The sequence below is a fragment of the Falco peregrinus genome, chromosome 9 (assembly GCF_023634155.1).
Source record: "Falco peregrinus isolate bFalPer1 chromosome 9, bFalPer1.pri, whole genome shotgun sequence".
Classification (NCBI taxonomy): domain Eukaryota; kingdom Metazoa; phylum Chordata; class Aves; order Falconiformes; family Falconidae; genus Falco; species Falco peregrinus.
Genome location: NC_073729.1, coordinates 17,305,657 through 17,322,529, shown reverse-complemented (window position 1 = coordinate 17,322,529; position 16,873 = coordinate 17,305,657). Strand labels below are relative to the sequence as shown.

The 16,873-nt window shown below is 40.5% G+C and overlaps 1 protein-coding gene across 7 annotated transcripts in view; it reads left to right on the top strand.

The window, feature by feature from the left end:
* NAV2 (neuron navigator 2) overlaps positions 1–16,873 on the top strand; it is a 410,341-nt gene that overhangs the window by 178,433 nt on the left and 215,035 nt on the right. For 2 of the 7 annotated variants that reach the window (XM_005240333.4, XM_055813583.1), the window contains exon 1: positions 8,580–8,867. The exons of 2 other annotated variants lie outside the window; for them this stretch is intronic. In XM_005240333.4, coding sequence (XP_005240390.2) covers positions 8,610–8,867 — 258 coding nt within the window. In that variant the 5' untranslated portion in view covers positions 8,580–8,609. Of the gene's footprint in view, positions 1–8,576; positions 8,868–16,873 lie in introns of those variants that run through there. 3 more of the 7 variants (XM_027790864.2, XM_055813582.1, XM_027790867.2) reach the window with 3 other exon arrangements.

Here is a 16,873-nt window from a genome sequence, read left to right as displayed (position 1 = left end):
AAACAAAATACTAGGACAACATTTAGGGTTTTTTTTAAATGTTATTTTTGGGTGGTGGATATTACAAAAGCTTGAAAAAAATCAGTATGAAAACAGTAGGAGGCTAGTTATCAGTTTGCTAATGGGAGAGTGAGAACAAAGGAACTCTAAGGATATTCGAGAAGGGAAGCTTGATACTGCCATGCATGATGCTGCCTGGTGGCCCTGCAGCACTTTAGTTTTGAGTATTCTGTGTTAGACTAATAGAGATTAAAGATTAACTGTTTCCTGTACATTTCCTTGCAGAGTGATCTTTCAGACTTTCTGGTTTAAAACTGAGCATGATGTTTGGCAGGTGCAAGTAAACCCCTTGAATGTACACATGATTTTTAAATATAAAATTATTTGTACTTTCTGTTGTTTTTCCACAGTTCATGGGGTAATCCTCTTCAAATTGCCTTGTCACAGATTATCACATTGGAGATGGCAGATCAGTTTTTTTGGACATTGACTCTCCAGAATGGCCACAGCTGTTGGGCTGAAGGTTGACTGGAGTTATGACTGTGTAAATCTGGAGAAGTTTCGCTGAAATTCCTGACTTAAGAATTTCAGTAGGGCCATTAGTATACCCAAAATTTTAGCCTCTAAGGATGTGCTTTTATTTTCCCTGAAATTCAAATCCTTTCTTTAAAGGAGCTGTGGAGGTAGGCAACATTTGTATCAGGGCATTGTGTTAAGCACTTTCTGTGTTTCCTTTATGTGATTGTGAACAACCTAGGTGGTGTTTTTTTTCTTTCTTTTTTTTCTTTTTTTTTTTTTTTTGGTAACACATTCAGAAATAGCTGGTGCTTGTAACATTGCAGTTAATCATTGTGACATTATATGGTGCATTGCAGGTGACCTCCAGCAGCAAACCACTCCTGAATGGTTGCCCTGTGGGAACGCTCTCTTTTTTTGGCTTCTAGGGAAGAGCAGCTGCCTGCAGGCTTTGGTTGTGAAGTGTGCTTGGCAAAGCCTGCAAGTGTGGGACGATATTTGTTGTTCTCTGATATCTAGTTGGCAGTTGGTGAGCACCACAACCACTGCTTCCATGGTTCCAGAGCTGCACTGTGCATCATCAACTGAACTGGATGCATGGGCTGAGTATACAAGATGATTTTTTTAATACAAATTGATTGGTAATGTGTACTAATGAGAAGGGAAATAACGTGAGTATAGGATAGGATTGGAATAGTTATCTAAGGAAGATTTTGATAAGTACTTCTAATTTGGAAGTCAAATCCTGATGTTGGCTGTAGAGAAACTGCATTGATTCAGTGCAGGTGAAAATCTGATTCTCACTATTTAGTTTGAATACTGATACTTGGCTCTTTACAAAATAGCTGAAGTTGCTTAATGATAATCTGGCCAATTTGTGTTTGTTCAAAACTGCTGATGTGGGAGAGATTGATGGCAGCTGAGGCTGGGTTGGAATGCTTAAGCAGATCCAGTTGGAAAAAGGGCTTTGAAATACAGCCTGTTCTTCCAATCTGCTTCTCAGATGGTTTCTACCATTAGGCTCTGACAAGTCTTTCAGATGATGGAGCAGGTGTATTTGAAACGTGCCAGTACGGGACAGTGATGTTACAGAAGGTGGCTACCTGGTGTCGTGAGATTGTTAGCGTGTAAGTAGTGGATTTTTTTCTCCTTGCCACTTCTTGAGAAGGTAGGAAGAATAACAGCACGGGGAAGAGAGCATTTTTTTAGGTCTTTTTTACATATTTCATCTTAACTTGATGGTTGTGCAAGTCAAGAGTAGATTGTGGTATTTGGATCATCGTCACCTTCCTTCTGTGATATTCTCATTAGTCACAGATGTTTTCTTTACTTTTCCAAATACGTGAAGCTATAGGTAATGTCAGATGAGGCATACAATAATACAGAAGCTAGTACTGTTAACCTTGCAGAAACAAAGGACACATGAAGAGATTAAGAATACCCAGACGCACATCTCTGTTGGGGTACGCAAGGATCTTGCTAAAATGGTATTGAAATTTTTATTCCAGGTGCTGTTATTGGCATGGAAAGATGATGTCCCTTCTTATGGTCACAGGCGTTAAGAGATACTTAAGTCAAGGTGAGCTGTAGGTTGGCATGACAAGGCTAGTCTGTTAGGAGCATCAAGATTATTCATGCATATATATTTTATGCAGTCGTCACTGCTGTGACCACAGTATAGACATACAATATGCATCTAAATCTTACAACAGTGCAGAAAGCATTAATTGAAATAAGCTTTTGCATTCCTTGTTCCTTTTTACTCCCGATCCTGATGAGTTTAAGTCTGAGGAATGAATTTTGCATATGAGAACAGAGATGGACCTTTTCAAAGCAAATCACAGAACCGCTGTCAGTATGTCAGTCTCCAGCCAGCTGAGCCCAATTTTTATTAGATTCTGAGAAACTGATACAGGTACAGATCCAAAAGCAATGGAAACATAATGAAATCAAAGATGTGGATGATAATCAAAATGCATTTGCTATGGCAATAGAAACTTACGTAGCTTTTGAGTGAAGCACTACCAGAGTTAGTCCAATGATAAATGAATCATGAAATAAAAAAAATGCCAGTCTGGAATGAGGTAGGAAAAGTATTTCAGTGCAGTTGTGATGCCAGCTCCTACTGTCCATGCTTACATTACAAAACCATGAAGTGTCCTGGTACAGAAACTGGATTAAATATGAGCATTGTTCAGAAGATGCTCATTTAAAATGCTGCCTTTTTGTGTCACCATGTAAAAGTGTCTGCCTGTGTCACTAGTGCACCTAGTGAAACTTTCTATGTATCTTTAAAAATGAGTGTAGAGGGTGTTCTTGTCCAGGTGGAACTTAGCTTGTGTACTTGTTAAAATCTGACACTGTTATAAAATAAGGTGAAATTAAACCCAGTGTGAATTAGAGAAGTGTCAGGGGATTACAGAAGGGTTTTTAGACCAGAATTAGTGTAATGCAGACAAGATTTCTGTGAAAAGAACTGGGAACAGAACCAAGGTTTCCTCCTTTTCTCTCTGCTCTATATAAAGAACTCACATGTACAGATTATAATTGCTGTGGTGAGAGGATGCCAAATTATATAATGCTTCTACCAACATTCCTCTTTTCTAGTATCTACCATTCCTCTTGTGAGAACACAACAAAAAAATTAGGAGTTTGATCCAATGTACACCTTTATGGGCTCTTTCCTGAAATGGTACCGTAAATCTGTGGATGGGATCAGACTTTTATATACTCGATACTCTGATCAGGGACAAAAGATGGATATGAATGTGCAAAATGTCTGCAGTACCAAAAATAGGTCTATATTTATTCCTGTCATAACTTCACTTAAGTTGATGGAATCGCGCCAAGGCTGAATATGCCCACAGTCTATAGGACAGCTGGCGGCCTGGCAGTAGTAAAGTTCGATGAGAATGGTTTTGCAAGATTAATTCTGCTGATACTGACAGTACATAGTGACATTTTAGGACTATTCACCTCAGCTTAAAATGATTTTCTGGGAGATTTCAGACACATCTGTAATGCTTAAAAGACAAGGATAGCATTGATCAAGGTATTTTTGAGCTTTGAGTTTAGTTCCATCAGCAGTTCTGAATCACCAGACCAGTTAATGACGTGTTCTAATTGATATAGTAATTCTACATAGTTTTTTCACTTACACTAATGTAATACTTGGCTTCGTTCAGGATGGATATTAACCACAAGTTGAAGGGAAGGTCTGATTGTCTGATCCTTTGCTACATTTCATAAAGCTTTTAATTTTACTTGCAATACTCACATGTGATCCGTATAGGTATTTTCTTTCCACTTGGGTCTAGAGAGCCTGTTCAGTTATTAATTGTTAGTGTACGAGCAATGAAGGCAGCTTCAATGGTTTCACTGTTCCAGAAACATTCATCTCACTCATAACGATCATCTGTTCAAGAGCAGTCGACCCTGGTTTTTGTTCTGTTTACTGCCTTTGTTTTGGGCAATGTGCTGACTTGCCTACAAGCTCTTGAGCTACAGAGTGTTCAAACGTTTTCTACTGATGTGTTAAGCACTCCAGTTCACATGAGTCTGCTCACTAAAATTTTGAAAATATTAAGCCAGTTCTCGACACCGGAGTCTTGGCCCTTGAGATGACGCTACGTGGTGCTCAGTAGCCACAGCTTAAATCCTGAGCAATGGCATCTCCTGAGCTTAGAAATCAGTCCTATGAACCAAGTCACAAGCTTTTTGTGTGTGGTGGGTTGTTTGTTTGTTTTCTTCTAACAGGGAAGCAGAAAGCTTGTTTATAGCATTTTTCCCTCCATATTCCCCCATCTGGGGAGTGGGTGGCTGGATTATAAGCAGATAAGGGGGGATGTTGTGATTATTCAGGCCAAGATACTCATCAGACTTAAAGCTGCAAGGGAATATTCCCCTAGTTAGTGGCTTGTCTGACATTTGTGGCAGGAAGGAATGAAGCTCTTGCTTTTTGTTTAGGTAATTTGCCTGCTTTTTAATATTACTCATCTTATACAGATACAGAAATTTGCATTATTCAAAACAGGGGAAGAGAAACATTTGTTTGGGCTTTTCAAAGAAGAGAAGGAAGATGGGCTTCCAGATCCCATCAGCTGTCCAAGAGAAGTAGTTTCTTTTAAATATTGTAGTCTTAAAACTGGGTTAAATCAATTTACTTATTAAAAAAAAAACCAAACCAATAAACAAACCAACCACACAAACAAAAAATTAGTCATTTCCAAAGATAGACCAGAACTGATGTTGCCCATCTTTGCAGATATAGCCTGTATGTGGTGTGTTAACAATTTATGACCTCATGGTATGGCTGCACTGCCACTGCATATGGTATGTTGCATTTCAGTGGCATTGTGCTGTAGTATTTGGATATATAAAACAAAATATGCATAACATAACCCCTCCCAGGTATTAGATGACAATTGATAATTAATGCAAACTTTTCTCTTAAATATAGCTGCTCTTTACTGAACTCATAAGAGAAGCAGTAATTCTAGGTCACTCTTCAAATGTGTCATCAGGAATTCACATTAAGCTTTGGTAAAGAAGGGGTCCACGTTACTGATTTGGCGAAATAACTGCAGGGGCACAGACTGAGTGCATTCAGAAGACACCATCTTCATCCTCCCTTCAGTAGGCAGGGCTGCACACCAAGAAATCAAATCGTTTCCTCTAGCTGTGGAATATTCAATCCACCATCAAAGAATCAGGTTCAATAATTGTTAAAGGAGCAGTGGAAGAAATCCTTTTCTTTTGCTCAGATTAACTGTGTGACTGTTTTGGTATCCTGTAACCTAGCCAGTTTTCCAAAATGAAAACAGAACAACAAAAACTGGCAAGTTCTGTGCATCTGGGATTGGTGGCCTGAACCTCATAAAACATGTAAGTGAAGAACAGAACATAAAGCTGTCAATTAGATCTTCTAATAGCTTTTAAACATTACTATATTTTATTACAGACCTAAAATTAGCCTTGTTTTCAGACTTGGATCTTTTTCAAGTTTTTCATACCTCAGCTCAACCTTCTTTTAGCTAGCAAGGCTGAGTTTTCAGCACAGAACAATGGAAATGGTGTCAAAGCATTTGACACATTTCTGCTCCCATAACTACCAGTCCTTTCATATGGTAAATCTGACTTTTTTCATCAGGTTGCAGGGCTTTGAAATTTTCTGTATAGTTGTGTTTAAGCTGATGCTGTGCATGGTGTTACGACAAGGGTGTAAACATTAGAAGATCCATCTCAGCTGAGCAGAGATGTGCAGTTTCCAATCTGAGATTAGTGGATAAAGAGACTAGGGTGAAAGCAGTTACTTGTAAAAACAACAACAACAAAAATTACTCTCTTTGAGTTAATACAAACCACCCTGCAGAGCTGGTCTATGTGAAGGCGGATGTGCTGAAAGATCCCAGCAATAACCAAAACTGTGGTTGACGTGAGCTTCATGTGTACTGTGGGAATTTGAGGTGCTCAAATCAGGGCAGTGCTAAGTGAGTGAGGTGGCAGACTGCAGTGACAGTGTGTCCAGACTTTGCTTTTGAGTTTAAATAATCTAGTTAATGTGGGCTATCTGAAAAAGAAAAAAAAAAAAAGAAAAAAAAAAGGGCAAACAAAAAACCCCAATCCAGCAACAACAACAAACTACACCACGTAGTACAGCTAGTGTCTTCTGGAACTGTGTTCTGTTAATGGAGAGGGACTGTTTGACATTGTGATGTTGAGGAAGAGTAGTACTTTATAATAGGTAGAACACAAGTTCTACTTGATTTGATTTCCAGTTCTGCCACTTACTTACTATGTAACCCTGGATAAATCATTGAAGATGACATCTGCAGAAGGATGCAGCATGCAGGTCTCATCCGATTTCCATTTCCATGTCCTAAAATGCTATCCCAATCCTGCCGCCTAATCCTGGAGGATTGTAGGTTCAGAAACATCTACATTTCTACAATCCAGAAATGCCTCGTTTTTCTGTCTGAAAGAGTCTCAGGTGTAAAAACCTGGGTTTTGGACATTTAAGTTTTTCCCAAAAGTCAGGGTGTCAAAGAGGCAGGATACAGCTCCCCTTGGAATGGGGCACGGAGCGTGCTTCAGCCTTCCTTCTCTGAGTGCTCCTCGCAGCTTAGGTGGGGCAGGGTGATGGGGCTGTGCTTCCTCTGTCGCGCCGAGTAGCTCCATGCGTTGGAAGCTGAGCCAGTGTGTATTTCAAATATTTCAAGGTTAGGTTCATTGCTTCACTCTGCTTGCTGGGATCGCTATTGTCCCTACCTCAGGCAGTGGGTGAGGTGAGAATGCAGAGCTGAAGGAGGTGCCCCTGCTTGGGGAATAAAGTGATACCTGGGGCTGTGATGAGGATGTGATTTAAATGCACCTTTCTCTTCCACATCTTGTGTTGGCTTTGTGAATATTATTCTGAGGCGCCCTCCCCTCCCTGTGTATAATGTTAAGAAGCCGATGTGGTAGCTCAAAACCTTTGGCTTCCATTACAGGCTACCTGAAAATGAGGCATTGTGGCCCTGCATATCACGGTGCTAAGACCCCGCTATGAGTCCAGAGGCACCGATCTCCTGGTGCCTCGAGTTGCCACGCTGATAACGCTCTGCTGGCCAGGACGGTGCTCTGTGGGCGGAAAGAGAGATACGTGCAGCTCTGAAATGTGTAATGCCTCGCAGGAATGAGGGATCTGGGGGCTGTAACGGATCAGGGCATCTGCAGAGCAGCGTGAGGAGGAACCTGTGACGCCAAAAGAAAGACTCCTAAAAGCCAAGTGTTGCTATAATAGGGCTGGATTACTCACTGCGCTTATTCAAATTCCTGTTGATGCTGGCAGCGGGAGTTTTCCCGAATAGCAACGAACAATGAGTCATCTCCAGGTGTTTTTATTTGAAAGTGCTTTATTTCCTTTTTTTTAAGAATTTCAAAAAGAAACCGGCGCGCAGCTCACTCCGCGCAGCCCCAGGGGCATCTCGCCACCGCCACAGCCGCGCAGCCCCCGCCGACCCGCGGAGTTCCCTGCCCGCCGCGGGGGTTGAAACCGCTCCTCCCCCTGCGGAGAAAGAGATTTGATTTTTTTATTTATTTATTTTTTTGTTCCTGCTTGCAGCAGGCAGGACCAATCGGGAGGCCGCCCTGCCTGCACCGTGCCGGCAAGGCAGCCGCCCCCCGCCCGGCCGCCCCCCCGCCCGCGGAGCCTGCCCGGGAGAGGCGCAGGATGCGCTGAGCAGCGCATCGCGGGGACCCGCTCCACTGCGGGAGGGGAACATGAGGTGGCAGCTGCTTTCCTTTCCCTCTGACAGCTAAATGATTTTTTTTTTTAATATTGGTTTTTCTTTTCCCTCCATGTTTTCATGATCAGCACTGGGGGAGCCGGGAAATTCTGTGGCCACTGGCATATTTTGATTTAAAATTGCTGTCAGTGGACGTTTCTCCTTCAGCTCCAGCATCGTTGTCCTGTTCACAGCTCTTAAGGCTTAAGAAGCTTGATTCTCTAAGGCTGGTATCCAAGGGCATCAGTCATTAACACACTGAGCTACATCTGCTTCTTGGCTAAGACTGAAGAAAGACATCTTAAGCTGGAAATCCTGCTTGCTTGCTCACTCGCTCGCTCTCTAGTGCATACGGAAGGGGAAGCATATGCAGCAGCAGGTTCGGGTTTTTTTTATTCCAAAAGGCTGCCTCACTTTGGAGATGCAGTGACAAGATAATGGAGTGAAAGTCTCCCATTTCCAGGGAAGAAAATTACAGGAGTCAGCCAGAGAAAGGAAGGAGCAAGTTAAATAACAGCAGAAATAGGAAAGAGGACAGTGGTGAAGAACTGAAAATAAAATTAGAGGAAACAGGTGGAAGGCTGGCATAAAGCTGAGAGATATTTTAGGCTGAAAGTGGTGTGTTGTTTTTCTGTCTGTCTTCTTTTTTTTTTTTTTTTTTTTTTTTTATTGGTTTTAAATGCTAAGCTGGTTTTGGAGATCCCTGCAGTAAACCAGGCTGCTTTAGTGTAGAGCTGCTTCCCCAACCTGTGCTTTTCTCTCTCCCTGCCTGCTGTCTCTGCTGGTGCTGCTGCTGACAGAAACGTGTTAGGAAAGCAGAAAGAGAAAATGCCAGCCATCCTGGTAGCCTCCAAAATGAAATCGGGACTACCTAAACCCGTACACAGTGCTGCTCCAATCCTGCATGTCCCAACAGCCAGGACCATCCCGCAGCCCTGTTACCTGAAGTTTGGGAACAAGGTGGAGGTGACGAAGCCATTGTATTCCAGCCAGATTCCTCTCAAATCTCCTAATGGACAAGAAAACGCAGGAGATGGACTCCCACCAAGGAAGAGTAGCTCGGTAGAAAATGGATTTGACACACAGGTTAGAAGGCAGCAAATGTTGGGGAGGTGTATGTGAAGATTTGTTTCTATATTGAATGCGTGCAGCAGGTTTTCTGAGGGAGATAGCAGTGGTGTGAACAGCAGTGAGAGAGGGGGTATAATCTGTGTGTGTGTAATAACATCTGTCTACAGCGGTGGGATGTTTTATATTCCACACAGTGGCATGTGTTACCAAGGGATGATTTTGTAATTTTGTCAGCGTGGTGGAGCTGATGGTGGGGTGGTGAGGGATGGTACTCTCTGTGCTGTTTGCCTGCGTTGCCATCTCTATTGCCTTTGCTTGAACTTGGGGGATTTTCGGAAGGGAGATGGTAGCGATGTTGTTTATGGGGTGTGTTCTTTGTGTTTTTTCTGTAGGTGCTAATTGTAATGGCTGGGTTGTGTGCCCGGGATGGGGAAAGATTGCTGGTTGTCATGACTGTGTTTTGTGTTTGATCATGTACTGTACTGGAGCATTAGTTGTGTGAACGTTGTGTATTTGTAGTTGTGTGGGGAGTGAATGGAAGGCAGTGTTTGATGTTAAATTACAATATGCATGTCATTCTCCGTGCAGCTAAATTATATAGATCATGTAGGAAATGAACACTCAAGTGGAATTGTCTGTTTTAATGCTGTATGTGCATGACATCGCAGATGCAGCACACTATCAATATGCATTTTTTAGATTTCCCTTTAATGTGTGTTAGCTTTCTAACATTTTTATATATGCTGCTTCCTGTATAGGGAGCTCTTCAGCTCGTTCAATTATTGTCAGCACAGTAACATTTTTGGCATGGCTCGGATTGCCTTGTACCACTGATGCCCCAGTGTGCTCAACAGCAGTGTAAGCAGATAGTATGTGTTAGCGTACTACGGTGTGAGCAAAGCAGATGGTATGCTGCAGCAAGCAGAATTGATGACCATTATATAGAGATGCTGTATAGCAGCGTGATGCACTTTGGCAACAGCCATGTACATTGCAAGCTGATTCTACCAGTATCTGAGCCCAGTAGAAGGTGATACCATTATACTGGGATAGGGAAAAGATGACAGATACTTTTTTTTTCCCACCCTTCTTCTTTTTCTTCCTCAAGGAATAATGGATCATCCCTACCATCTAGATTTTGATCTGTATGGCCTGGTAACCCTATTTTCTTAAGACAAGTGTGACTACTGATTGGGCATGTTTGGCCCTGTGCCCTGAATTTTAGGATGCGCTGCACTTTCATTGCTGGTAGGCACAGTGACGTATTGGGCTGCTCAGGCCAGATATGAATATGACTGTAGCAGTTCCTGAGGGACTCAGAGCAGGAAAAGGAGGCAGGCAAGTATTGGTGGTAGGGTGGTAGCAACAGACAAACTGACCTGTGCATCACATCTTGTTCTTAGAGAAACAAGTATTATTTTTTTTTCTTTGTGCAAGGAGTCTTTCCTTGTGATTGTGAAATGTCAGCAAAATCACATTATATGCTGCTCTTTCTCTCAGACACACCTTGGTTTCTGCAAGGAAATTTACATTCCTGCAAAAGTGATTGTTATTCATAAATACTTTTCTGTCTTATAACATTATAATCCAAGAGATCCTGCCTAGTGGTAGCTGTTTGCATCAGTAAGGGGAATACTGTGTTGTTTTTAACTCTTATACAGACATGGAACAAACCCCATTTTTTCCTATCCTGATGATGAAAGGGTCTTCATGCAGACTTGTTATATTTAAAGAAGGAGTGATTCTGGGTCAAAGAATTTCAGATTATTTTGCATTTTGGGTAACTTCAGCAGCTGGAGAAATCCTAAGCTTTGTCACTCTCGGTAACCTCATTTGGGTAGCAGTCTTAGCAGATGACCAGCACCTTTTAAGGTGTGAACCAGTGATATTTGTTTTACTATCCATTATCTTGAATAAACACAGTCCTTTTTTGTTATTCTTATTGATCCAACTTTGATCCCTCTGCCCACATAAGCATGCAGGTTTTTGCCATTCAAGGTAGTAATTTGAAACGTCAGTCTATATCTAAAGGGAGATTTTTCCAGATCAGTTCTGTCAAGGACACTGTTCTTTTCTTTTCCTGCCGTCCCTCCCTCCCAAGGGAGGAGGAACAGGATTGATGGACAGCTGCCAGATAGTATGTCAGCAGCTGAAGCATTTTTATCTTGGAAAACCTTCAGCTACATTCAGGTATAGAGGTGCTTTCTGATAATAAGCTTAGTAAGGTTTAATCTTAGACACTGCACTAGGACTAAATATCTCAAGAATCATAGCATCATTTAGCTTGGAAAAGATCTTTAAGATCATCAGGTCCAACCATTAACCTAACACTGCCAAGTCCACCACTAAACCATGTCCCTAAGTGCCATGTCGACATGTCTTTTAAATACCTCCAGGGATGGCGACTTGTCCTATGAGGGTGATCACCTGCTTGTCTGGATATTTTATCTTAAGCATTGCTGTGGCCCTCACCATTTTACGTTGCAGGCATCTGGCATCCCCTGTAAGCGAGGGAAGTTATATTCTTGTTGTGGCAATTTGACTTTAGATCTACAGGTTGGACTGATACTGAATGGTTTGGCACCTGTCTTTTCTAGATCTTGGTCTCCACATGGAGTTTGCAGCCCACAAGGAAAGACATAGGGTGTAATATGCTCCTAGGTGGGTGGAGGGAGAATTAAAGAGAGACTGGGATCAAAAAACCGAAGAGAAGAAACAAAAATTACTGAAATCTATTTAACTTGTGCTGTATTCCTTACTGAGGCTGAACTTGGAATTTGCATCCCCAAGCTCTCTCTTACAGTTAGAGGTATAAGCTCTATCTATCAAAACCAGGGGTGATATCAGGCCACTTTCAACACAAGTGGCAGGGAAGCGTTGCTTTTGTACAACTGCTTAGCGGTTAGAGCATTCGCTCAGAGAGTAGGCTATCTGAGTTCAGATTCTATTTCAACACGAGGGAATTCAGACTCCTGTTGTATCTCTGAAGGGTTTCATAATCAGCAAGCCACAGGATGTTCTGGGAGTATTTTAGGGAGTTACTTTTAATCCTGTTGAAGTTGGTGCTTTGCACTACATAACATACGTTCAGCTGCCTGCACAGAATAAGGAGAGAGAGAGAGTAACTTGACCTAATATTTAGGACATCTGCTTGTAGGGAAGGAGGTGGTGGGAGCGATAAAACAGATTATTTGTACATACAACTTTTTCTCTTCCATCATGGTGTATATACATTTCCACTTTGAATTTGTGTATGCCTTTCTCCCTGCACTGTTTACCGACTATTCTGGAGAAGAGGCTGTATCTAAGACGTAGGCCAGAAGTCACAATGTGAAGATGCTAGACCAAATCCTAATGCTGTTTTAGCATGTTTCAAGCCACTTACACACCAGTGCTAGGTTCATGAGCTTTTCTTGGTACCAGGTGGTACCTGTCTTGAGCCTGATTGTTCAGAGAACATGGGTACTGCAGGTGGTATTCATTAAAGTACTCATTTTTTTAAAACCTGCTGACAATTAATGTGTCCCACTTGAGAAATATGGTATCAGTGAAAACTTCTCAATATCTTGCTTTTTGGTGCTGTTGTTCTTGATATGGTTTTACATGTGTAAGCTGGATTTTATAGTAACTGTAAGTTTTGTGCCTTAATGCCATATGAGGGCAATGTGTTCCTTAAAATGCTGTGCAATTTATAAAAAGCATTCCTCAGAGTATTTCAGAGGCACTTTCCAGAGAAAGGTCTGAAGGTTTTACCATCAAACCTGTTGTAAATGCTAGTCGGAAATCTTAGGTTGGTGAATCATGTCTGTATCATTCCTAATTTATTGTTACTGATATACACACTCCATTCATTTTTCCATGTTAAATCCCCTGTGCTGTGCCCAACAGTATCCTACTGTTGCACTGGTGCTTATTTTATCTAATTTGAAAACACCGCCAATAAATTGTACCCGTATTTAGAGAGCATTGTTTTGGAAATATTTAACTTTGTTACCAGAGAAACTTCCGTCAAGTAGATAGCAAGATAGTGATCTCTCATATACAAAATGGTGTTTGTTAGTTATTCTGAAAAACTCATATGTATTTGGCTACTAAATTTGCATTAGTTATTTAAGACAGAAGTAATTGCCAATTAGAAGTCCATGAGCATGGTAAAATCGTTTGTGCAGGATGCAAGAACAAAGATACCATTCCAGGAATACAGTCTATTGCCATGTTATGTGGAAGCCACCGAAGGAGATAGAGGATTTAATTACTATCTTTATTACTGCTATGTTGTATTCTCTAGCTTCTTGATTTTCATTCTCTGGAGAACCTAAGAAGTCATTACTGTATCTTAACAAACTGTAGCAGTCCTGAAAGCACCGGGACCTTACCAAGTCATCGGTCCCACCCTTCTACGAAACCTCTTCAAGTTGACAGGCATCTGTGTAACCTGGTATTAAAGTATATGTATTCAGGAGGTACCTATAACTGTCCTTAACATTTGGCAAGACGAGGGGGGACTCATCATTTCTTTGCAAACTTCTTAGCAATATTCATTTGCTGAAAGTTTGACAGTTATTCTCTCCTGGTGGACATGGGAGGCAGGTACTCGCTCGGTGTTAAGTTCTCCCTCACTTCTCTTTTTCTCTACATTAGGCAAACCTAATTCTTTTAACCTTTTCTCTCAGGATTTCCTGAACGCTTACAACTCTTTGTGCTATCTACTGAACTCTTTTCATTTTGCCTAGACCTTTTTTAAGAATTCAGTTCAAAACTGGGTATCTTTGTCTGCAATACACTAGAAATTCAGGAGGTTCTTTCATCATTGGGTTTTCATTTAGAATATGCAAAGGGTCACTTGGATGCAAAGTTCCATTCAGTTTTGGAAAATGAGTGAAAAATTTTTTTGCTCTGATTTCACTTTGTGACAGTTCTTGAGTAAAAGAGCATTTGGTCATCATGTAATGTTCCTTCCCAAGTTCAGTACCTTTATTGTTGAATTGCCCAAGATACGATTCCCAAAGATACTGATAGTTGTGCTAATAACGCTGCTGTTGAATTCACCCAAGTTTTTACAGCCCATAGTAGTGTTTTTGAAGTACTCGTTTCATATGACCTTTTTTTCTTGCTTTTGATTTATGCATTTTTAATGCTATTTCTCTGATCTCTGCTAATACTTTATATCTAAGGGGCTTCCGAATTTTAATATACTTAACCTAAGAGCACTACTTAGAGGTAGGGATATTGTTCTTATTTTGTAAATGAAGACCTAAGGCACAAAGAAACTTACTCAAGGTCATAAAGCCTGCAGTGCTATAGAGAATAACTGGCTAGTCCCCTGGCTATCAGATTATCTTTCTCCTTTGCAGCTACTTGTTAATCAGTTCCAAATGCTTATGCATATGGTGTTCATGTTCTCTCTGTGTCCTTGAAACTCTTAGTTTACTCCAAAAAATTGCATTTCTTAAGTGAAAACTCTCTCTTTCTTTGTCCCTGTTTTAGCAAGTAATTTTTATCACCTTCTTTTCTGACAGGAGATGTATGGCAACACCCAAGCAGGACACTTTGGTCCAGCTGTCCTCTAACCAGAAAAAGTTTAATTTTTTTTTATTTTAGTTGTTTTCCTTGCTGTCCCTCCCTGCCTGCTTTTGCCTCCCTGGCTGCACTTGTGAATTTCTTTAACAGCTTTTAGAATTTTGCTTCTTATTCTTCCTAGATGGTTTGTCCATTGTGTGTTCCATAGAACTTCTCTTTCTTGATGCATGTGTTGGGTTTCAGTTCTGTTAGACACTTTGTCTCTGCTGGAGGCTTGTTTGAGCTGAAACTGGCTTCAGTAGAGAAGCATTAAGTTTTTCTACCTGTCCAGCTGCTAGCTGAAATATCTAACTTGTCAATCTACAAATATGGATAAAATAATTTTAATTTGAAAAGCAAGTGTAATGTGAGGAAGCTGAAAGGCAAAAAGCATCTGTGTGTGTCATAGCCTGAGCACAGGCACCACTGGAGCTGTGCAAGTGTTCTTAGTGGCTGAAAACCACGCTGGCATGCTTTATGGAGCTCATCAGAAAGTAATTCTCTACTCTTCTGCAAAACACTCTCATCAAAAATCAGGTGATATGAAATAGGAAACCTATCCTAAAGGAGTCTCCTGGAGATGCAGAGAGGGTCATGGATATTAGTAAAGGAGAACAACACATACTGCTCTTTAAAATTCCTAGCACTAAGCCTGAGTTTTACTTCAAAAAAAAAAAAAAAAAATCAAATTGGATAGAGGGGTCTGGTAAACAAAACGTGAACCTCTCCAAAGTTTCAAGCATCTGAGAAGTGCCAAAAAGAAAGAAAATTACCAGACCAAAACCACCTGTGCTCTTTTTTTTCTCTCCAGAGGGAATCAGAAAAGAAAGCCTTTATTTTATTGAGATAGGAAGGGTGGATTGGATTCAGTTCTTAGTTTTGGAAATTGAGAGCTGGTTTTGACTATTTTTTATTTCCTTTGAGAAACGTTGTCTGCTCTGTAATATCGGTTTCTAGATTATCTCACCACTAGATTTAAATTTCTTTAATTTGTATTGTAATGCTTTTAGCCTACAACTCCCTTTTTCCTACCAAGGTGGAAGAAATTAAGGAGGGATTTCAGTCACTAATTATTTTGTCTAATCTCCCCAAACTTGAAACACAGAATAAAGATTGTAAGTGCTGCTTAAGAAGATACAGTTTTGAATGAAGCGATAGCTGGGCCTTTAATGGAAGGATGCGTGTTCTGTCCTTGCATTTTTTTTTTTCCCTTTTGCTTACTGCTTATTTAAGCTTTGGGGCAAAACCTTCTATTTCTATTCTGGTATAAATCAAGAGATGCTCTTAAAATTTAACCCATTAATTTATTTTTTCCTTGCAGCAAACACTAGAATTTCATTCTTCTGAGAAGTTCACCTGGCTAAAAATACCCTTCTTGAATATTATTTTTAGAAACATCTATATTTGAAGTATATAAATGGTCAGATTTTATGTGTATTATTAGACATGAACTGTTGGTACATTTTGTAACAGGAAGCTGCTGGTTTTCCATTCACCAAGAACTGGAATTCAGTCAAACACTTGGCACTTACTTGTATGCCTCTAATTTTATCTGGAAATTGTTTTTTTCTGAAATAGTTTGTGGAAACATTCTCAGTTTCTTCAGTTTTGCAAAGCATAGGCATGGAAATAACGGCTAAAACTTAAAACAAATAAACCATTTATCAAAACAAATAATTGAGAAAACAGGTCACTTATTTTAAAACAGGCTGAGATCTGAAGTTTTACTCTGATTCCACCTTTTTTTTCCTCTTGAAAGTATTTTTAGGTGTGTTATCCTTGGATTATTTTTCAATTTACTTTTGGATTATTTTAGAATTGGAAGCAATGTGTGGGAAAACAATACATGAAAGGAAAAAATATCTAACTTCTGGATTTCAAAATACACTTTTACCAGGACTTTTTCCCCTGTGTGTGTTCAGTTTTGGACCATAATACCATCATATTTTGACAATGTCTTGTTTACTCCCATGGCCTCTTAAATTTTACCCTGTGTCTGTCCCTTGTCTTGAAAGTTTTCTTACATCCTCTTTGCAGTCTCAGCTTGTGTGGGTTCTTTCTCTACAGCTATGGTTAGAAGTTGCCATATTATCTCTGTCATAGTTGGAAAGAGTCCCTAAATCTTCATATTTTACCTGTTCTGTCACTAATATTGGTCCATTTCTTCTGTCTTGTCTTTATGTAATGACCACCATGGTATAATACAAAAGTGTGTAGTAGTGAGTTCATGTTTGTGGTGTAGATTTCAGAATTGCCTGTAGGTATCAGACAGTAGCAAGGCTTTAGTGGAGGAACTAGTAGCTGTAAAGAGAGTCCATGTGCTGCTTTCCAATAGTAGTTGTTGAGATTTTATTTTATACATACAAGAAGGAACACCTATGGACTGCAGAGACCAAGGAGCTAGGGATTAGCAGGAGCTGGGTTGGTAGCACTAGTGCTATGCCTGACGAGAAAACATGGTC